This window comes from Nomascus leucogenys, chromosome 3 (genome assembly GCF_006542625.1).
Source record: "Nomascus leucogenys isolate Asia chromosome 3, Asia_NLE_v1, whole genome shotgun sequence".
NCBI classification, from domain to species: domain Eukaryota; kingdom Metazoa; phylum Chordata; class Mammalia; order Primates; family Hylobatidae; genus Nomascus; species Nomascus leucogenys.
Window position 1 is genome coordinate 6,089,857 of NC_044383.1, and position 23,206 is coordinate 6,113,062.

General features: G+C 48.9%; 1 protein-coding gene across 2 annotated transcripts in view; it reads right to left on the reverse strand.

The window, feature by feature from the left end:
* The window catches only part of DOCK1 (dedicator of cytokinesis 1), a 544,856-nt gene that overhangs the window by 15,139 nt on the left and 506,511 nt on the right, over nucleotides 1-23,206 (reverse strand). For both annotated transcript variants that reach the window (XM_012505804.2, XM_003280960.2), the window contains exons 44-48: nucleotides 21,400-21,486; nucleotides 18,101-18,277; nucleotides 16,891-16,974; nucleotides 10,645-10,782; nucleotides 3,524-3,669 (exon numbers count right to left, since the gene is read on the reverse strand). In XM_012505804.2, coding sequence (XP_012361258.1) covers nucleotides 3,524-3,669; nucleotides 10,645-10,782; nucleotides 16,891-16,974; nucleotides 18,101-18,277; nucleotides 21,400-21,486 — 632 coding nt within the window. The remainder of the gene's footprint in view (nucleotides 1-3,523; nucleotides 3,670-10,644; nucleotides 10,783-16,890; nucleotides 16,975-18,100; nucleotides 18,278-21,399; nucleotides 21,487-23,206) is intronic.

Consider the following 23,206-nt stretch of genomic DNA (forward strand, 5'->3'; position numbering starts at 1 on the left):
TGATATGATATTTGAGATTTGCTGGAAAATATGATTGATACAGATTGAAAAAAAGATTAGTTAAAAGCTGATAATTGTCAAGACTGGCTGATGGGGCGTGGGGGCCTCATTATACTGTTTGGCCCACTTTGTATATATCTGAAATTTTTCTTTTTTTCTGAAACAGAGTCTCATTCTGTTGCCCAGGCTGGAGTGCAGTGGTTCAATCATGGCTCACTACAGCCTCAACCTCCCCAGGCTCAGGTGATCCTCCCACCTCAGCCTCCCAGGTAGCTGAGACTACAGGCATGCACCACCACACCCAGCTAATTTTTATATTTTTTGTAGAGATGGGGTTTTGTTATGTTGCCTAGGCTGGTCTTGAACTCCAGAGCTCAAGCAATCCACCTGCCTCAGCCTCCCAAAGTGCTAGGATTTTAGGCATGAGCCACTGTACTCAGCTTTGAAATTTTTCTATAATAAAATGTTTAAAAAATTTAAACTGATTGATAAAATATACCAATATTGACTTAGATCATTAAGGCATTTTGGGACACCTGGACTTTCGCACTAGATATACAATACATCCATATCCATTAGGTGAGAATTATTTTATCTATTATAAGCAACAAGCAAACATTTCATGATTTTATTCTAGGTTTAGCAGAACTTGAGATAATGTACGTAAGAAAAGGATTAGTAGCTGCTGTTTAGCTCAGGGAGAAGACCCAGGTTGTGAAATCCTGATGCATATACAAAGAACCCAGAGAAAGGCAGGTGGAGTTTTAAATTTTCATATTACGAGAAGCAACTGCCTACAGGATGAACTTTATTCTGCATGTAACCTGTGCCATTTGAGACCAAAGCCTCATTTTCTCCACATTAGCTAGCTAGCAAAGGGTGGTAACCCCAAGAATGAACACAAATCTGGACTGTAATAAAGATGCCTTCCAGTTAAAGGTTAAACAAATGCCTTCTGGGGAACAGCCAGCAGCCCGAGCTCACATGTGCAATTCACCACTCTTCTATCTAAAACCTCTCCATCAATTTCCACCCTAACCCCTATGTTCCTAGAAATATAAAAATCTTTCCATAACCAGCCTGGGGATTTTCTCAGGGAGAAGTTGAATTAAATTTCTTTAGCAATCTTGCTGTAAGTGACAAGCACACATGATTTAAATGCCTCTAAATTGAGAATTTCCATATGGACTTGGCCTTGTAAATATCAGACGCTGATAAAAATTATTGTTAAGAAAAAATGTGGGGATAGTTTGCAATTATCCATTGGGCACATCAGTCATTGGCAACAAAGGGCAATCAGAGTTGAGCCGTCCCTTGGGGCTCTCTGGAAGTTTGTGTCTGTGTGTTGAAGGGGCCAGATGCCTGTGGGTTTGATAGGTTGATGGACTGTAAACCAAATGGGATTGGACACACAAACAACTGTACAAACCGGCAGTAAAACAATTAGAGGTTCTTCTGTGTTGTTTAAATTGCATGCAACATTTTTGTCTTTTTGTAGAAGAACAAACTTTACATGGTTGCCACTCAAAAATACAAAAAAAATACCAACGTTGTAGTTCTCTTCGCAATAATCTGAGCTAATGCAAAAGCCACAGTGTGTGCTCAACAAATGTTAACTATTGGGTACTCAAGAGCAAAAATGCATATCCAAAGTGGCCTTGTAGAAAGAAGGTGGCCCGGCCGGGCACGGTGGCTCCCAGCACTTTGGGAGGCCGAGGCGGGTGGATCACAAGGTCAGGAGATCGAGACCACGGTGAAACCCCGTCTCTACTAAAAACACAAAAAATTAGCCAGGTGCGGTGGCAGGCGCCTGTAGTCCCAGCTACTCTGGAGGCTGAGGCAGGAGAATGGCGTGAACCTGGGAGGTGGAGCTTGCAGTGAGCCAAGATCGTGCCACTGCACTCCAGCCTGGGCGACAGAGCGAGACTCCGTCTCAAAAAAAAAAAAAGAAGGTGGCCCATGAGTATTTAGAATAGTCAAAATCATAGTGATAGAAAGTGGACATTGGCCAGGCGTGGTGGCTCACACCTGTAATCCCAGCACTTTGGGAGGCCGAGGCGGGCGGATCACGAGGTCGGGAGGTCGAGACCATCCTGGCTAACACGGTGAAACCCCGTCTCTACTAAATATACAAAGAATTAGCCAGGCGTGGTGGCATGTGCCTGTAGGCCCAGCTGCTTGGGAGGCTGAGGAAAAAGAATTGCTTGAACCTGGGAGGTGGAGGTTGCAGTGAGCCGAGATTGCGCCACTGTACTCAGCCTGGGTGACAGAGGGAGACTCCATCTCAAAAAAACAAAGAAAGTAGACATCGTCAAGGTGTCAGGGGTAGGGGGAAAGAAGAATGTGAAGTTAGTGTTTAATCGATATGGGAGGTAAAGAGTGGGGAATTGTTGTTAAATGGGTACAGAGTTTCAGTCTGGCAAGATTAAAGAGTTCTGGAGGTGGATGGTGGTCATGGCTGCAGAGTAATGTGAATGTACTCGATGCCACTGAACTCTTCACTTACAAATGGTTATGATCGCTTGAGCTTGGGAAGTGGAGGCTGCAGTGAACTGTGATGGCACCACTGCACTCCAGCCTGGGTGGCAGAGTGAGAGTCTGCCTCAAAACCAAAATTTTTTTAAAAAGGATAATATGTCTTTTATTTTCCAGAGTTATAAAAAGTAGGGACAGATGGTCATTCTCAGAAGCATTCGCTTAAACACCATTCCCCTTTAAAAGGCAATAAACGTCACCAGAAACAAAAATAAACAAAAAATTTGCTCTCCAAAAAAATGAGGAAGGGAGAAAAAAAAAAAAAAGAAGGTGGCCCAGCCATCCATCATCATCAAAGCCTGACTCTGTGACAGTTGGCTTGGCAGAATGGTGTCACAGGTGGACAGTGGAGGATGTGTCATGCTCAGACCACACCAGCTCCTGTCCGGGCACAACACCCTGGAGGTGAACAGGAGATGAAAAGTACAATGCGCTTGGCCAACCTGAAATGCACCTTGCTTCTTCCTAGGGGTGTCCAATCTTTTGGCTTCCCTGAGCCACATTAGAAGAAGAATTGTCTTGGGCCACACATGAAATACACTAACACTAACAATAGCTGATGAGCTATTAAAAAAAAAAAAAGAAATCACAAAAACAATCTCATGCTGTTTTAAGGGAGTTTATGGATTGGTGTTGGGCCACATTCAAAGCCATCCTGGGCTGCATGTGGCCCATGGGCCGCGGGTGGACAAGCTTGTTCTGAGCCATGCTGAAGAGGACTGAACACTCACTGGAGGTTCTAAATTGGATGAAAACCTTACCCAAAGTGGTACCCAAAGAGAGGACATTTTTCTCAACGACTCACAAGACCTCAGAGTAATATTGGGCACTACGGTCAGAAAGTCTCGTAAGGTCTCAGTTTCAAAGATAATTTTGATGAACACAAAATCCTCAGTTGTAAGAAAATAAACCCAGGGCCCTGGGTGGCTCCTTCCAGATCCCCCAAGCCCTCGCTGCTCAGCCCAGCCCTGCTGTGAGCTTGACTCACCCATCGGAGCCTGGCCTGGAAGGGGTGCTGTCCGATGAGAGGGAAGAGACGGAGGCCACAGACAGAGGCCGGGATGAGGAAGGCATCGTGAAGGACCGCACCATGGACCGGGGGCGGCTGCCTCTTCTATCGTCCAGACTTGAGGGCTGAGAGGAGAAAGAGAGAGAAGGAGACTTGTTTGATGCCTGTGCCTGCCACGGTCAGACTCCTGAGATAAAGTGGTCTTAGCTGTGTGGAATCGAGACCATCATCATTCAGACTTCTGTAAACAGTACATGTTCTCGTTCTGAGTGGAAGACAAAAACAGTGATTATTTTCGAGTCTTTTAAAACCTAACCCAATACTGTGAAATTATCGGAAGGAACCTTCTTAGCCTTTTAATACTCAGTGCAAGTTTTCTTCAAAGACCACAATGTGTCAACACATTCCAAAGCCACAGGAGAATGTGCTGACCAGAAAGTTTAATGTAGAGTAACACCTAGAGAGTGATTAAAGAGTCTTTCGATCTTTAGATGAATTTTGTGTATCTCTGCAGGTTGACAGACTACACAGGCCATCAAAATGCATGAATCCATAATGACTGACCTCCTCTAGACAAAAATAAGATGCTCCTGCTGCTTAATTAAAAGTACATTTCCTTTCTGCAAGTGACTGATGCCACGGAGTAGATGAAACCACTGCTGAAGTTGCTAAAGCTTCTCCCACTTGCTAGGTAGTGAACTAGTGATGCATTGTGCCAAAAAAAAAAAAAAAAATCTCTAGATGGACTTTTCCATCTTCTTCTTGACATATTACTGAACCAAGTGTCCTTGAAATACAGCATGTGTCAACATCTAATTAGCTAGAAAATTCCAGTGTACCTGCACCCCTAGCCAGATGTTGGCACATCTGGGACTGCAGCTGCTGCACAAGGACTTTCCTTTAACCTGAGGATGTGGAGAGTAAATTCCTGTAGGGCACTTCCTCTCTGTGTGGCGTTGACTTCCCCACCCTGCAACCCCACCCCGCCCACCTCATTCAGCCAATCAACTACAGAAGACCTGCTGTGGACCATGGTTCCAGCCCTCCGAGACCAGAAGCGGTAGATTACAGGTCATATTAATAGAACGCCACTTCCCCTTCTGAAGAGTGGGCCTTTTTCTTAAATATGTGACCCCAAGTAAAACAGCATTTGATGTGTAAACTATCTCCTTAATAATAAAAAGTTCAAAATTGTAAAAGGGCAGGAATTGGCCCACATTTTCTGTAAAGCAGTGGTCCCCAACCTTTTTGGCACCAGGAACCGGTTTCATGGAAGACAATTTTTCCACAGACCAGCAGGGGATGGTTTCAAGATGAAACTGTTCCACCTCAGATCATCAGGCATTAGATTCTCATAAGGAGTGCGCAACCCAGATCCCTCACATGCACAGTTCACAATAGGGTTCATGCTCCCATGAGAATCTAATGCTGCCACTGATCTGATAGGAGGCAGAGCTCAGACAGTAATGCTCCCTCACCCGCCGCTCACCTCCAGCTGTGGGCCCAGTTCCCAACAGGCCACAGACTGGTACCAGTCCACTGCCTGGGGGCTGGGGCCCCCTGCCGCAAAGGACCAGGTAAGTATTTTAGGCTTGCAGGACATATGGTCTCTGTGGAAACTAGCATGCACTGCCATGACAGCACAAAAGCAGCCACAGACAATACAGAAATGAATGAGCATGGCCCGCCTGCCAATAAAACTTTATTTACATAACCAGGCCGGGGGACCACAGTTTGCTGACCACTGGCTCTGAGTGACGTGCAGTTGGAATTTGCCAGCAGAGAGGGGCTGGTCAGTCTTGGACCTGCACCAATGATGGTGCCAGGGGATAGCTCCATGGAGATGTTCATTGTAATTACTCTGCCTTTAGAAGAAACTAAAAGGGAAATGGTTGCTTGGGGATTATCCCCAACTGTGAAAACCTTACCCCATACATAATCTCAGAAGGGTGACCTCAGTCTTGGTTGAGATGTGTGAGTATGGATTTCAAGGAATAAAGGAAGGGGGTTGGCAGGAGGATGACTCTTGCCAAGGAAGGACAGAGGGCACTCTTGGAGTCCCAAATTTGCAGGGCACTCCCTGGGTGCAACCGTGAGTTTACTGGGCGGTCGGCCTCATAATTCCTTCTTGACTGAGCAGAGTCTCTAGAAATCAACATCAGGGCTTTACTTTTGCTTCATCTGATGCAATTAGAGTCTCACCCAGTCCTGGGAGGTGTGACCCCAGGGCCAGACACTGTGACTAAAAGCAGGGCTGGTGGGTAGGAGTTGGGGATACTGGAACTAGGCTAGAATTATGGCCCTGGCACTGACAGTGTGACCCTCCATAAAACCCCGAGCCACTCCGAGCCCCAGCTTCCTCCTGAGCACACAGGGAGCAGTCATCCCTGCCCAGAGGGCCAGCATTAGAACTAAATGAAATGCCGCCAGGGACGCCCACAGGGCTCGCTACCCTGATGGCTGCTGCTGTCTTCACCGCCTGAGCAAACACTCATTCCAGTTCTCTGACCAGGAGCGACTCTCTGGCCCTGCCCAATGACCCTAGTTTTACGACGCTGTCTCCTGGCTGAGCTGTAATGTCCCACCTTGAGCCAGCCACAGGTGTTTACTGCCCAGAGACTTGGATGGGAATGGGCTGAGTTGAGGGGGTTGACTGAACTTAATCACAGGGACCAGTGCTGTACGAGGAAGGGTGAGAAGCAGGCACACTTCGTCGTGATCTGGAATGTCCCTTTCCAGATGCTATACAAATGCCAGGTACAGCCTGGAAACCCACAGAGGGTGACACATTTTCCCTTGCAGAGGGCAGGTGGGGGAGGAGGGGCTGGGGGGTGGGGCAGAAGATGGGCAGGCCCAGCAGGGAGGGTGCGAGTGTGATGTTAGAACTTTGGCTGGCCCTCAGAGGCCGCAAGACTGAAGGACACAATTGCACCATCAGCTCTGCATCTGAAACAGAATCCTGGTCCCTGGCTGTTCTTGTAGGCCATGCCGCACTGCTTCTCCGCCCCATGGAACTCCAGCACATGGAACAGGTGAAGCTAAATGTTCTTGCTGAGGCAAGGGCTATCAGCTCCACCTCCCAGACAACACCCCTCCCAGCAGCCTCTGAGGAACCCCAGGGTCCCATGGATCCCAGTTAAGAGAACTACTGGGATGGGTCCCCCTGGCAGCTGTGGAGGGAGGGTGAGAGAGGAGAAATCCTGGAAGCTGGGGGCCAGGTCAGGGGCCAACTGTGATGGCAAAGATGGTGGGGTGAACCCCAGCACCACCAGGGAATCCCACGGCTAGAACTAACTAGAGGGAGGAAGGGTAACTCCTGGTTCTCTCCCGGGTCTGCGTGGCCAGCGGGTGTTGTGACAGTAGGTGGGGAGGGGAGAGGGGGACGATGGCATGTTGGGGTTATGGCTCTCCATGGTGTTTGGAGTGATGAGGTGGATGGGAGTAGAGAGAATGCGGAACCAGGATCAATTTCCCTGCTCCTAATCGGAGTTGAAGAGGTAGATGAAGATTTGGTGAGAAACCTAAAGCTCTTTTTCACAAGCCTGAAGGCCAACACACATGCCTCCTGCACGCTGTGGGCCAGTGAGGGCCCGGGGGCCAATGCCGAACGTGGCGCTGTGGGCCGGTGAGGGCACGGGGGCCAATGCTGAACATGGCGCTGTGGGCTGGTGAGGGCCCAGGGGCCAATGCCGAACGTGGCAGGTGCTCACGGGCTCATCCCTGGGGCCCTGCACACCTTGCTCCCTAAAGATCAGGAGAAGCTGGGCTGCAGAGCTCCCATCCAGGGAATGGCAGCTCCTTGGAGCCCCAGGACTGGGAAGATGAAAGCCAAGGCAGAGTGGCAGAGGGGCCTGGGTATCAAGAAGTCAGAGGGCGTCCACGCCTTCTCTTTCTATGGCTTAAGCTGGCTCAGAAACATTGACAAAATGGTTTATGTCCTTTCTATGGGTTTATTTTTAAATTTTAAAATCCATCTTTTTTGCAAACAGGGTGATACTAGATTGCTTTTCAAAGTGCTCTGAGATGTTTGCAAGTTTCCAAAGTAGGTAAGACAGGAAAGACACATTCCAGACTGCTTTTTATTGCCACATTTCTCAGGCAAGGACAGGGGGACCTACCGGTCCCCTTGCCTGCTCAAAGGATGCTTGCAGAGCCTGCTATTGGGGGTCAAAGGATGGAGCAGGACTCTGCAAGGTGGGTCCGGGGAACAAAGTATCCCAGGATGGAAAATGCAACCTTCATTCTGTAAAAGCCTCCCACCCCCTAGACGGGGTGCCCCAGCTGGTGCTACAGAGAAGGGTGGGGAGTTTGATGGAGATGGTGCTGCCTCACGATGTGCTGGAAATAAGCTCCAGCCAAGGACGCACAGCATCCCAATCCACATGGCACCCCAATCTACATGGTACCCCAATCCACACGGCACAATCCACACAGTACCCCAATCCATATGGCACCCCAATCCACACAGCACCCCAATCCATAGGACACCACAATCCACACGACACAGTCCACACGGCACCACAATCCACACAGTACCCCAATCCACATGGCACCCCAATCCACGACACCACAATCCACACGGCACAATCCACATGGCACCCCAATCCACACGACACTGCAATCCACATGGCACCCCAATCCACACAGCACCCCAATCCACTTTGTATCCCAATCCACACAGCACCCCAATTCACATGGCACCCCAATCCACACAGCACACCAATTCACGGCACCCTACCTTCCTGCCCTTGCTTTCTCCACCTGTGCCCAAAGCAAGCACACTCAGAACTCATGAACGTGGCAGAGAAGGGGATATGCAGGATGTCTGGTGAGCCAGACAGCTTTCTGTGATTTTGAAATAGACATTCGATGACTGAGAAAAGAGGAAGCTTTTCACTTAGGAAGAAAATGTCAAGATTTCACAAGTGTTTGTTTCTTAGAACGAATTAATACAGGCATCAACTTTGAAAAAGATGCGATGTGACGCACTCCGAAACGCTTCTTGCCACTCAGCTCTGATTGTAATGAGTTGCAGGCTCTGAAGCTATCGAGCGCTACTCTAGCATTCTGACTTGCACAAAGGATCCTCCAGCCCAGCCTTGAAGGAGAGCGCCCTGATTTCCAAGCCTGTTCACCTGCAGCAGCTCCCGCTGGCCTGGCAGTTCCACACTCCCACCTGCTGAGTTTTCAACCTCAGAGCAGCAGTTGTGTTATGTTGGCTTTGTTGGGTTCAAGCCCTGCTGGGCCTGGGACCCTCTCATCTGATGGACACCAGGCCCTAGGCTTGGAGGCACCAAGGTTCAGTCATGCCTGGCAGAGGCGGGGAGACTGGGAGAGCATGCAGTGTGATCATAACCAAATTACCTTCTCTTAGGGGTTGTCCAGGTCTCATATGCATTTCCCACCATGTGGGAAAGAGGCGGAGAAGCTCTGTGGTGCCAAATGTTAGCCCCTGGAGTAGGGGCTAAAAGCACAGACCCTGGAGGTACATGGATAGGGCTTGAACCATGGGTCTGCCACGTGCTAGTGTGTGACCTGGTTACCTTCCCATGTCCCCGTTTCCTTGACTGTAAAATGCAGATGACTGCAGTGCTTGCTTCACAGAGTGTGAGGCAGATTAAGCAACTGAGTATCTATACAGCACTTAGGAAGGTCCCTGGCACGTGAGGAGCACTAAATTAGTGTTTGCTTATTGAGATCAGTGTGTGAAAGAAAAGAGGGTTCAACAGAGAGCAGCTGTGAACTTCAGGGACTGGTGGACAGGCGGCCCTGGGCCCAGAAAAAAACAAAATGGCACACCCCACTCGACACCTGGTCTTCAAGGAGCAGAGGAAAGTGCCGTATGTTATCTGGGAGAAGCAGCGTGACTTCCCATGGCTCGCCTTCCTTTTGCAGGGGAGTTGAAGCCCTGTGCACACCCCCTCAGTGCTGGCAGGCATGGAATTCCAGTAGACAGAAGAGAGTGCCCTGCTTCTCTATGCCACATTGCCCCTCATCCCTGAACAATGGGGAGTGGGGACCCTTTGCTGTGTCTGGTGTCTCCACAGTTCCCGAGCAGGCAGGGTAGGCCCAGCAAAGCTCCCAGAGACTGAGTAAAGATGGGAGCATCACTCTGAGCTGCAGAGCAGGGCAGCACTGTCTCATGGCGCCTGGCTTTGCCCCCACATCTGCTAAGGCATGGCTCCTGGGGACGGTCTCAAGTGGGCTATAAGATTCGAACTGCAAGGTTTTTGCATCATTAAAACTCACAAGCTGCTCTCCACCCTGCTCCTGATGCCAGCCTCTGCTCAGAAACCTTCCATAAACTCATTGCAAAAGCTCAGTTCTGTCCTTCATCCTAGGCAGAGCCTCCTGCCCCAGCCTGGCATCCCTTGCTCTTGGAGGTTGGGTGCCTTTCCATCTCCACTCCGAATTTTCTCTTCTGCCCAAAGCATGCCTGTGTCTGCACTGGCCCCTGGCTTGCCATTCAAGCTCCTGCCTCTCAGCCTTTGTTGAGGGAGTCCTTTCCCCAGGCAGTGTCTTCTTGATCTCCTCCCCTGACCACATCTGGCTTATCCTCCTTGGTCTAGATCAATTACCCCTTCCTACAATAGGTAAATCTTTGCTAATAATTTCACACTCCAGATGTTGGTCACTTCTCCCCTGATGGCCATGATCCTCTGATGTCAACCTTGGGCTGGGCCACCTCTGCCATGGGCCATCGTGAGTGCTGTTGCCCTGTGGATGACCGAACCCTTTGTGTGTATTATATGACTGTAGGTGTGCGCTGTCAACCAGCTGAGTTGCCTGGGCGCTGCGAGATTTCTCCATTGCTCTGCAACAATAAGGTTGGACTGTGTTCACAGCAGATGAGGGGGCATTTGGCAATCAAGGAAATTCATGAATGTTTATTCGCCCTGGCATTTCCAGTTATTGAAAGGAGGTTGCTGGGTTGCCGGTAGACAAGACTGCCCAAGGGGGCTGAGCTCCCTCACATCCCACTTCCTAAGCAGGCACCATGTGTACATGTGAGTTCCTCTGCTCTGGAAGCTTGTCCCAGTTCAACAGTGGGATGCCCAGACACCCACTCTTCTGCAACACTATGCATGCTACCCTCTTACCATGATGCGGACGCCGTACTCTTTCTCCACCTTTTCCTTCAGCTGTTTGAAACAGGCCTCCATCCTCTCGTGGAACGGCCTCAGTGCCTCCGTGACTTTGTCTCCATGGATTCTGATCCCTTCGGCCAGAAAAGGAATCTGGAAAACACAGAGGTTGACATTCCTTATTTCTTGGGTAATGGTCTAGGAAGAGCAACGCACACTTGGGGAAAGGGGAACTGGCAAAATGATCTGCTTTGGTTTCCAAATCAAACCAGCTGATTCAATTCACCAGCATACCTATTACCACCAAAGACCAAAATGGTTACATGAAAACCATTTGTGTTCTGAATTGACTGTGTCCAGTGTGGTGTGCCCTATACCACGGCTACTCAATTAATTTCCCAGAATAGACTTATCTGTGTTTTTCACTTGAGTTTGGGAAGAGCTGCACCTTGAATTTGTTTAGATGTAACTTGTTCTATTAGCAAAGGGTCATGTCAGAGTGCATTTTTTAGCTAAGAATATTGCCTTTACGAGAACCCTATTCCAAAAGGTAATTACACATGTGATCTATAGTCCTAAAAAATATTCCTTTTTTGGAAGGGAAAACCAAATTTATTCTTCTTTAAAACTAAAAATAATCGCTTCTCTGCCGACACTGCTGTCACAAAATATCCATGCCAACACTTCACTTCCGAGAGTGGAGATGAAGCTGACCTTTAAAAACGTTCTAAGAGAGACATTTTCATTCTCCCAGCTGCAGAGACCCACCAGAGTTGCTGCTGTTGTGGGGTGGGAGAAGGAAAAGTCTCCCTTTCTGTCCCTGGTCTCTGCTTCCCCCCAGGGCTTGGACTCAGTTAGACATTCTTCCATGTAATCAAGCTAAGAGGCTTCCTCTCAATAATTTATAATTAAATCAAAATACTGATTAAAAACAGATTTTCCTAATAGGACAGAACACCAATCTAAATGAGCAGATTTATTAGTATGAGCGATAATAAGTACACAATTGAATTTCATGTGAGCAAATTCAAGAAATCTTATCAAGATGAATCAACGCATCAAATGTATTTGGTTACCATTTATAGCACGCAGCTGTTGCCTCTCTTGGTGCTCCAGGAAAGGAGGGAGTAGCAGTGCTCTCCTCGCTCACAGCCCTCCGAGCCTGCTTGGAGGCTGCACCAACACAAAAGTTTGTTTTGCTGACAGTTGGCCCCAAACTCTAGGCACACATCAGGCCTTTCTGGCCAGTTATCACCGAAAGGACAGCATGCAGGAGAGATTTCAAAATACTTGGGATGTTTTAATATTCCCTATGAATTACTCGTGCAGATGGCAGCTTCCTCGGGGCTAGCCGCGGTTTACTCGGGGGCCAGCAGTAGAAAATACTCGCTGTCAGCCTTCTGCCTCCTGAGTTCCGCCTTGGGCGATGACGCAGGCAGACTGGGACAACTTTTGGCGGGATGTCGAATGTGTTGGGTCTCTCTTTGGATGCCAAGGCAGGGATGTGTGGAGGCGCTGTTGCAAGGTGAAAGCACAGCCACCCTAGATACTAAAAGCATTTCTGATTTAGGGTGGGCCTTTCTTAAACTACACAATGTAATCTAGTTTCTGAGTTTTGCTGTTGTTGGTGTTGATGGTGGTGTGATAAAACTCTTAATGGTCAGATTCTTTCTGTCAAAGAAGGTACTTGACAGATGAGAGTTAAGGCCATTTGGTTTAGGACGCTGGTGCTGCTCGAACTGGAATTGGATAAGTGAAATTTACAAGGTATGAGAATTCACCACTCTCAACAGTTCCTGATATTGATGGGAAATAACCTTCTCCTAGGACAGACCTGGTCCCCTGTTGTATGTCTACTTGGGGCTGAACTGCAGGTGTGATTCTAAATGAAAGAAGATAAGAGGATGCACTGAGTAAACACATTCTAACGCACAAAGCACTTAACATAGACCAAGGTTCTGAAATGGTCTCGGAGACCCTGTAGTTCAGTGGGTTCCACTCTGGCTAAGCATCAGAGTCTCTCAGGCGCATTCCTGAACCTCACCTCCACAGCCTTGATTTGCTGTAGGCAGATCCCAGGAATCTGCATTCCTAAAGAGTTTCTCAGAGCCCAGAGATGGGAGGACTTTCCCTAAGTCACACCTCTAGTTGATCAAAGCGAGCCTGCAGCCTGCTCTATAAAGACGCCCTCCTGATGGGCCATATTTGAAGTTTGCTCCTGTCTGTCCCCTGCACAGATTCATGCCCTGAAAGCAGCACAGAACATTTGGAAGCCTTGCTTAATGCTCCAGGAGCACCGCCCCTGGACACAACAGTCATGCTTGTCATCAGCTGGGGATGATGGCTGAGTTCAGCCTTTCATCTTTGTACATTTCAAAAGAGAAATATGTATATATCACAGTAGTTTAATATGAGACTGTATGGATTTATCTTTGGATACTCGGCAGGGATGCTCCACAATGACAGCTGTGTATGGAGAAAGATGGAATTGTGCCTTTGAGAAAGTGACTCATGACCTGGTACCAGCTGCAAACCTAGAAGAGGCACCACACAGTGTGCACCCTGACTGCCACCTCCCACACAGCAAGGAGCAGGTCAGCCCATCCTCTGTTTCTCAGTCAGCAAGCAGAGCTGAGGAGGAGCTGCCTGGGACTTATTAACCAACCTTCACAAACCATTTTAGGCATCGGAGCTGAGCTTATTATATATCGGTGATGAAAACTCTGCACATGAGTCCTGGGGCTCCCAGGAGAAAAACCTCACTCTGCCCTGACAGTTTCAGGAAAAAACCAAACCAAATGAACTAATAAACAAAAAGAGAACAAAGCATTCTGATAAACTCAAACTTCTTATTTTTAATGAACATATGACTCAGTTGCCAATACCAAGATACGGGTTTTCCAAACATTTGCAAATGAAAGCAAAACCACAGGTAATGTTTGGAATATGCATTTTTCATCACTCTTTGATTTAACGAAGTTACTAGAAAACTGATTCTTTCTTTTAACTTTCCTGTGACCTGCTTTAAAATTCATCCTTTAATATAGTTATTAGGAATGATGACATAGTGCTGACATAAAGCTGGTCTCTGGGGAACAAATTATTTTCCTCTGTAGGACTTGAAACTCTTTAAAATCCAATTTGCTGTAAAAGCTTACAGGAAAAAAAAAATCAATAGAACTTTTGCAGACCAAACTAGTTTTTGTATAGCAATAGTTTTATAGCCTGCAGAGGAATTTTGAATTTTGTAACCTTTAGTATAAAATCTACAACATCTAAAATGGAATCATTCACAATTTTAAACTCTCTCCCACTTTTTTAGTTACAGAGGGAGACTGTCTACATGAGGCTTACAATCCATGCAAAGAAGCCACAGTTGGCCAACAATGTCCCTTTCAGTCAAACTCTGAGGACGTTCAAAACCATAATTCCAAAGCAAACAGATTTCAAATGCAGACAGATTTGTGACGAAGTCTGATTTCTTCCCTTTTAATATAATTTTTGTTTATATATACATATAAATAAAACTTCTCACTCATTAAAATGGCTATTATTTAAAAGACAAACAGGCCAGGTGTGGTGGCTCACACCTGTAATCCCAGCACTTTGGGAGGCTGAGGCAGGCAGATCATGAGGTCAAGAAATCGAGATCATCCTGGCCAACATGGTGAAACCCCATCTCTACCAAAAATACAAAAATTAGCCAGGCGTGGTGGCACACACCTGTAGTCCCAGCTACTCGGGAGGCCGAGGCAGGAGAATCGCTTGAACCCGGGAGGCGGAGGTTGCAGTGAGCCAAGATCACGCCACTGCACTCCAGCCTGGTGAAAGAGTGAGACTCCATCTCAAAAAAAAAAAAAAAAAAAAGACAAACAAAATAACAAGTCTTGTTGGGGGTGCAAAGAAGTTGGAATCATGCATTACTGCTGGTGGGAACGTCAAATGGTGCTGCGACCGTAGAAGAATTTGGCAGTTTTGCAAAAAAGTAAACACAGAATACCACATGAGCCAGCAATTCTAAATTTGGGAGTATACCCCAAACTACGGGAGTATTGAAAGCAGGGACTTGAGCAGGTATTTGTACACCCGTGTTCACAGCAGTATCGTTCACACCAGCCAAAAGGCAGAAACAACCCACATGTCGTTCCTCGACAGATCCGTGGAGAAACACCTTGCGGTCTGGCCCTCTAATGGGGTATTATTCAGCCTTAAAAAGGAATGGAGTTCTGACACATGCTACAACAGGGATGCATCTGGAAGACATTCTGCTAAGAGAAACAAGCCAGACACGGAAGGACAAGTATTACATGATTCCACTCATATAAGGTATCTAGAGTAGGCCAATTCATAGAGACACAGAGTAGAATGGTGGTGACCAGGAGCTGGGTGGAGGGAGGAATGGGGAAGTCGTTCAACGGGTAGAGAGCTGGAGCTTTGCAAGATGACAAGGCTCTGGAGATGAATGGTGGAGGTGCTGATTGTACAACAATGTGAATTTACTTATTGCCTCTGAACTGGACACTTAAACATGTTTGAGATGGGAAACTTTATGTTATGTATATTTTATCACAATTATTTATAATACATACATAATGTGTATTATGTTTATATATCAATATAAGTAATTAGAATTATAAAAACCCAACCCGTCTTATATATCTAAACACAAATTTAAGAGGACTCGTACCTTGGCTCACAACCAAAGCTCAGCCTTGCTCCACCTAAGATGTCTCATTGGCCAATGTGCTGACGACAGAGAGGCCACTAAGAAGAGGCCCTGCTGGGATGTCAGAATAAAAATGCTCCCAGTGGCCTGGTACAGTGGCTCATGCCTGTAATCCCAGCACTTAGGGAGGCCAAGGTGGGCGGATCACCTGAGGTTAGGAGTTCAAGACCAGCCTGGCCAACATGGCAAAACCCCATCTCCACTACAAATACAAAAAAATTAGCCGGGCATGGTGGCGCACACCTGTAGTCCCAGCTACTCGGAAGGCCAAGGCAGGAGAATCACTTGAACCCCAGAGGAGGAGGTTGCAGTAAGCTGAGGTCACGCTACTGCACTCCAGCCTGGAGTGAGTGAGACTTCATCTCCAAAACAAACAAACAAACAAACAAACAAACAAACAAACAAACTGCTCTCAGTGATGTCTCGTAAGAGGAACAGCCTTGCCCTGTCCTTTTTTTTTTTTTTTTAGACAGAGTTTTGCACTTGTTACCCAGGCTGGAGTACAGTGGCGCAATCTTGGCTCACTGCAACCTCCGCCTCCCAGGTTCAAGCGATTCTTCTGCCTCAGCCTCCCGAGTAGCTGGCATTACAGGCATGCACCACCACGCCCAGCTAATTTTGTATCTTGCCCTGCTCTGGACTGGGTGTGGATCAACTGCACAGCATCTCTGGGCCTTGACTGGGAGCCTGGGACCCCAGCTTAGCAAAGTGGCCTGCAGGCCTTTGCCCCCACCTCCCTCAACTCTCTTTACGCAGTGTGGCGAGATCTCAGGGACAGCACCCTCCTTGCCTCCCACATGCGAAAAGGAGGCCTAAAGAGGCAGCGGCCTAAAGCAGCAGAGCAGGCAGGTGCCGGCCAAGCTCTTGTGAGGACTGGCTCTTGATGACCCCTACACTTCCAGGCTCAGGAAGGCTCTGAGAAGCACAGACGCATCCGCCCAGTTCTGACAGCGAACCCAAAGCACCCAGGGTCTGCCCTTTCAAGATACTGGCCCTCTGGGAAAGGCTTCAGAGGCCCCAGGAGCATGAGTAGAACAGTGAAATAACATGCACAACTTCAGCTGGGAAAACACAAATGAGGACGCACACCGCCGCCAGAGGTGCACGGAGAACAGGGAGAAGGTGCACTGCAGCTTCTGACCTACATGCATTTCACACGGACTGCACTGGCCCAAGCGCCTTTCCTGGCACAGGCTAGATAGAGCTCAAGGCTTCATGGCTCTGCGCTCACCTCAATGTTCTATCAACAAAGACAGAGAAAAAGTTTTCCAGCAGCCGGCAGAATTGACCAAGGGGAGGAAAGAGACCTTGTTCATTTGCAAGAGATAATTTTCTGGGTGTTCAAATTCCTGACTGCAGCCCAGGAGCTGAGTTGATCATGACAGCAGTGGGTGGGTTCACCCGGGGACAATCACAGTCACGTGCATCATGACTGCAGCCCAGGGACCTCCATGCTGGCTGGTGTGTGTGCTGAGCCTAGACCCTCCTAGCTTTCCTTCCCTCCAGCCACGCAGGGCTCTCGCTGGACACCTTACCTGCCAAGCAATCAGGTCCTTGAGCTTCTCGATCTTTTCATGGGCCTCAGGGTGTTCCTGCAGGTACCGGTCCGTAAAGAAGGCCTGGTGGAGACAAGGAGACTCGCTCAGTGCAGCTGCTCAGCAAACACAGGTTTTTGCACACTTACTGTATGCCAGGCCCTGAGAATAAAGCTGTGCATAAAACAGATTCACAAGGAGCTTACTGCAGACTCAGGGTCACACCCTCCGCAGCACCCAGGACAAAATGTCCCACAAGGTCAAACACCGTAAGTGGAGCTAACAGGGCTGTGTCTACAGCAGCAACCCCGGTTCTTGGGGTCCAGAAAGGCCACAGCTGACCTGGTGGCTTGGTCCTGCTGGGTGGCAGTGAATACAGCCCTCCCAGCTCCTCACATGCCCATGCCCCCACCTAACCCCTGCACCTGCCCAGGCCTGACCTACACCTGAAGGCAATGAACTTCTTTGTGCAAGGGTGGGTAACCACCTCCTCGAAGCCTTCTCTCAGGCAGTACCCTTTTTGTCTCCGTTTTTACTCTGTCTAGATCAAGGGTCAATAAGCTTTTTTTTGTGAAAGGCCAGATGGTAAACATTTTAGGTTTTGTGGACCATACAGGTCTCTATCACAACTACTCAACGCTGCCACTACTGAACTCGCCAGTTATAGTATCAGGAAAACAGCCTCAGGCGGGAAGTAAGCGCACAGGCGTGGCCTTGTTCCAAAAGAACTGCATTTACAAACACAGGCAGGGGCGGTCTAGGATACACCCTGTGTCCTTCAACTTCTGCCCATTCCTGCAGAGCTAGGATCCAGGGAGACCAGCCGGCCAGGCCCCCTCCACCATCAAAGCGCTACCTCCCTAGTCCTGATATTCTGGTGTTTTTGTCTAACTTTATCGTTTGGCCTTTAAGATCCCAGACCTTGTAAAAGCCACTGGAGGCCTGGGTGCAGAGAAGCCCAGCCTGGGTGGGTCAGTGGGGGCTTCCTGACTGTCTGGGGATGCCCAGGGGAGCCTCGTCGGGGCTCAGGCCTTGACTTTGCTGCAGCCTTCAGGGGCCGCCACTGGCTGCTGTTGCCTGGCCTTGGCTGGGCCACTGCTGAGATTGCTCAGTGAGACCGGGGCATTTCTGGGCTTTGGGGACTCTTGGGAATTTTCAGTCTGTCCCAGGGTAGGACTGCTTGCCCAGAGCAAGCTGGTGGGTCCCGTGCCTTTTCATAGTTTGTGAAGCCCCCCATGACAGCTGGATCCACGATGCCGTTCAGCAGCATGGAGAGCGGGTTGATGGGCAGGCTGGGGTCATCCAGGTGCTGCTGCACCATGCTGTTGATCTTGTCGTTTGTCAGCTGCATGGTCTCGATGGCATTCTCCAGGGGGCTGATTTCCACCTGCAAGGAGAGAGGAGAGCCTGATGTCAGCCCCACAGCTGCCTCCACTCCCGGGGTCTCACCAGAGGGGCCACGTGCTCGTGCTCTGGGGCAGGCTTTCTGCTCCTCCACCAACCTTTCTTCCAAACAGAATGTTTGGGCAGCTGGGCATTTTATTATTATTGTTTGTTCCCAGAGATGAAAATTCCAAAGGAACAAAGCAAAGCTGCTGCCCAGCTCTGGGGGCAGGGGCTGTGTGTGTGCACGTGGCTATGCACATACGTGGTCATCCCAGGAAAACACACAGCCTTGAGTGCTTGAATACACCTGCTTCAGAACAGACACTTTCAATCCTGTTCTTGTTCTCTGCTTGCTGTGCAGAGGGAGAAGATGTTCGGGAATTTTGAGGAATCTAGGCCCGGGCAGCCTGCACTACTTGTCCGGTTAGGGAGGGCAAAGGCGGTCAAGGGAGGGCCCCGCCATGGCACCACACACCATCATGTGAAGGAAGAGTGATGGGCAGGCGTGGTGGCTCCCGCCTGCAAACCTAGCACTTTGGGAGGCCGAGGTGGGCGGATCACCTGAGGTCAGGAGTTCAAGACCAGCCTGGCCAACATAGCGAAACCCTGTCTCTACTAAAAACACAAAAATTAGCCAGGTGTGGTGGTGCATGCCTGTCATCCCAGCTACTCGGGAAGCTGAGGCAGGAGAATTACTTGAACCCAGGAGGCAGGGGTTGCAGTCAGCCGAGATTGTGCCACTGCACTCAGGCCAGGCAACAGAGTGAGACTCCAAAAAACAAACAAACAACAACAACAAAGAGAGCTCATGGTCCCTGGGGTTGGGAGGAAAAAGCTGCTTGGAGCACCTCCAGGCTGCCCTCACAGGCCGTATTTGCACACCTGCCATGGTTAATGAGACCTTCAGTGCAGGAGGTAGTCCTGGCTCTGGTGCCTGTCTCTCAGGGACCTCCACCCTCTTTCTCTGCAGGCCCCACAGGGCCTGGCCTGGCCAAGTCCCAGCCCAGTGCCCTCCAGCTCAGCCCTAAGGTGCCAGGGCAACGTGGCTGGGTCTAAGGCAGGGACCACAGCTGCCCTGAGGTCTTGCTTGAGCAGATCAAACCTCCTCCTCATGCTGGGCCATGGAGACCATGTCCTAGGGTGACCTCAGCAATAACTTTGCTCCTTCCAAAGGAGGCGTGATGGGCCCCCATCCATGCCCAAGAGCTCTTGGTATCTTCATGTATGGCTTTCCTCCTGCTACAGCCTCTAGGGGACTGCCTGGGAGCTGGGGGTGGGGCAGGGCAGAGATGAACAGAGAATGGGTGATTCTGTCCATCAGCAACCCTAGACTGGCACTCCTAGGTGGCTGTGGAGATAACAGAGGCTCTCTGCCCACCGATGTCACTGTCCTTGCACTGATGGAGGGACAGCCTCGGGGAGATTGTGATGCACTGGGTGTGGCCAGCGACATGCACACTGCTGAGAGGGCCCCTTGTCCGGTGTCCTGGACAGCAGGCATAGCCATGCTGTCCTGACCCCACAACTTGCTTTGCCAGGCCCTACGACATTTCATCCTGGGCACACAGCTTCAACCAATGCACACTCCAGGGCAGTATTCCACCTGGACTGACTTTTAACGCCCTGTTACTAATCTCATTTGCACTAAGAAAGAATCCCTTCCTATTTTTATTGAAGAAGGTTAGCTGCTGCTCCCACAGATATCCCACGGGGGTTGGTCCCAGGTGGCACAAGGAGGGCATCAGGGGCTGGTAGCAGGATGTGAGTTCTGCCATTCTGGGATTATTTGCCTTCCTGCCCTCTTAGTCTGTTCAAAATGGCCAACGCAGCCCAAGGAGAAGCTGCATCCTCATGAAAGGTCAGGGCTCCCCTCTCCACCTCCTTAAGCTCCTGCATCCAGCAGCTGTTGGCTGGCAGGCCCCGATTACAAAGGGCTCATGGGCAGAGGGTGATTAAGAGGATCACGGCCTATTTAGGTGGAGGGCCTGCTCTTCTGTTGTCTCTCACATGTACAGTGCCTCACTAGCTACACAGGGACCCAGCAAAGGGGGTGCACTTTTACCACCTGACACAGAACTCCCACAGCCTTCTATCTGTCAGGCAATGCCTGGCTGCTGGGGGCACAGAAGGGGAACTCCGGAGCAGAAAGTGACCCCAGGAGGGGTAGGCGAAGAGCCCTGGGTGCTTTGAGTATAAAGAAGTGGCTCTGACTGCGGGCGACCTCTCAGAGAGTGGCCCATGGCTGCCCACAGCTCATGCTGGTGTGGGCAAAGGAGGAGGCTCGGCGCTGGACACGCAGCTGGGCAGAGAGATGCTGGCCCCTAGAGACAAATAATCAGGTGTTTCGGGGGGACTCACTGAAAACTAAATGGCAAGTGCCACCCCCCTCAGTGAGTTCTTGCCAGGTGAAAACAAAAGGCACTGAGACACATGAGCAAAAACTTACAGATTTCAATCAGATGTTTTTATATTGCCAGTTGCCTTGGCCCTGACATTTCAATACTGTCAATAAATCTGCTGCCCAACTCTGGTTCATGTAAATGAAACTGTCCAATAGCTCACTGCAAATGTGAGTTTCATGTACACGAAACCGTCCCATTGCAAAGCAAAGTTTAGCTTTGCTAAGAGCTGGAAATTGTTATTTCTTTAAAAAGGGTCAGGGAGGGGTATGTTCTCAGGCTATTTTTACTTGAAATGGGCAAGGACTATTAATTAATAGTTGTTTGTCATGTAAATGGCAATAAAACCATCAGGAAAAAAATCTTTAAAAAAGTTTATGTAGATTGGTATTTGTCTTAAACTTTTCACTTGGTTAACACAAAGCATTGTCAAAACAGCACAGCTATGACTGAATTTAAATATCTTGTAAGAAAAAATGAAATCTTCATTCTGGTTTTTTGATAAGCTAGAGTTGGTCATGATTACACAGCATTTCCACTAAAATATGGCTGGGTGAGGAGATATCGATGCTCTCAAGAACAGGTGGGGTGGTTACGTGAACTGTAGGGTCTGCTGTGTGCACGCTGCCACAGTGACCACGGGGCACGAGCAGGTGAAGAAGGCGTGGCACACTGTATTGAGGAAGGGAATGGACAATTCCTTCTGGGGTGGGGCCATCCTTACCATGAAAACAGACTTGACCTCAAACCACCTTAAAATTCCAGGTAATTTATATGCAGTTGTGTATATGGTTCTCTCGATCCACATATTCTGCAAAGGAAACACACACACACAACATGGGTTAGAAGGATGTCAGCAGGTGGACAGCTCTGCCCTAAGGGGGATTTACAGAATAATACACAAGAGTCAGGTCCTTCAGCAGGACAGGGTCTGTGGTGCTCAGCACAGGGCACGTGTGCCTTCAGGTAGCACCTCACAAGCCATGCTCTGCCTAACGATCGCTCAGGATACATCAAAGTATCTCCTGTCCCCTAGCCAACATTGCCCACCACTCTGGTATTTGACAATGAAAGTATACTAGGTGAGTGAGAAAGATGTGTATACTCCAAAATGAGGCACGGGGAGCCCCTCTTGAGCAAACAGATTTTGAGAAAGGCTCCAAAGAAGTCTTACGTTAGCCACAGTGTTCATAAGAAACTAAAAGGGGCAAATACATCTTTGGGAGACTGGATTTAATCAAAGTGACCTCTGATGTTCTGATAAAACCAGTCGGTATTTTAAACTTTAAAATGTTTTGATGTAACTAATATATGTTTATATGAGAACATAAAGACATGGAAACAGCAGGAGGAAAAACCATCCCCTACCCGAAACTGATAACCTACATGCTTTAGTATCTATTGTTGAAGACTTCTTACTAAGTATTAAAAAGTGTGTCAATGCATATTTTAAATAAAAACATCATTTGACAATCTGTGTTCTTTGTAAAACAGTGTATTACAGTATATTACATATTGCAGGAAACTGTTCTAATCCAATAAATACAATTCTACCACTCTTTAGGGATTGCACAAAAACTCCATTGCAGGGGTCAGCTGGAAATCCTTTACCGCCTCTTTTGTACTGTCTAGCTTGCAACAACCTTCTGCCATTCCAACCTCCCTGCACTGCAGGGTCACTGAGCAGTCTGAGTCTGTCAACAGGAATCTAGACTTAAGCAGATGGGATAATGGAATGCCAGCCATTCCAGAAAACTGGGACAAGCATGGGGGGCGCTCACGTCTGTAATCCCAACACTTTTGGAGGCCTGGGCAGGCAGATTGCCTGAGCTCAGGACTTCGAGACCAGCCTGGGCAATGTGGCAAAATCCCGTCTCTACTAAAAATACAAAAATTAGCCTGGTGTGGTGGCACATGCCTGTAGTCTCAGCTACTCAGGAGGCTGAGGCACGAGAATCGCTTGAACCCGTGAGGTGGAGGTTGCAGGGTGCTGACATTACACCACTGCACTTCAGCCTGGGCAACAGGGCAAGACTCTCTCAAAAAAAAAAAAAAAAAAAAATTCAGAAAACTGACTTGGATCTTGGAAAGCATTTATCCCAAACCTCTTTTTTTTTCTGAGATGGAGTCTCGCTGTGTCCCCCAGGCTGGAGTGCAGTGGCGCGATCTCAGCTCACTGCAAGCTCCGCCTCCTGGGTTCACGCCATTCTCCTGCCTCAGCCTCCCGAGTAGCTGGGAGTACAGGCGCCCAACACGCCCAGCTAATTTTTTGTATTTTTAGTAGAAACAGGGTTTCACTGTGTTAGCCAAGATGGTCTCGATCTCCTGACCTCGTGATCTGCCCGTCTTGGCCTCCCAAAGTGCTGCAATTACAGGCGTGAGCCACCACGCCCGGCCAATCCCAAACTTCTTAAGTTCCATAGGAGGAAAGGGAAGGAGCTGGCTGAAGCCATAAGGACACAGGCAAGGCCTCCATGTCCCAGGCCAGTCCTCCTTTGCCCTATGGGGACGGCTCCCTCAGGTTTTTGTCC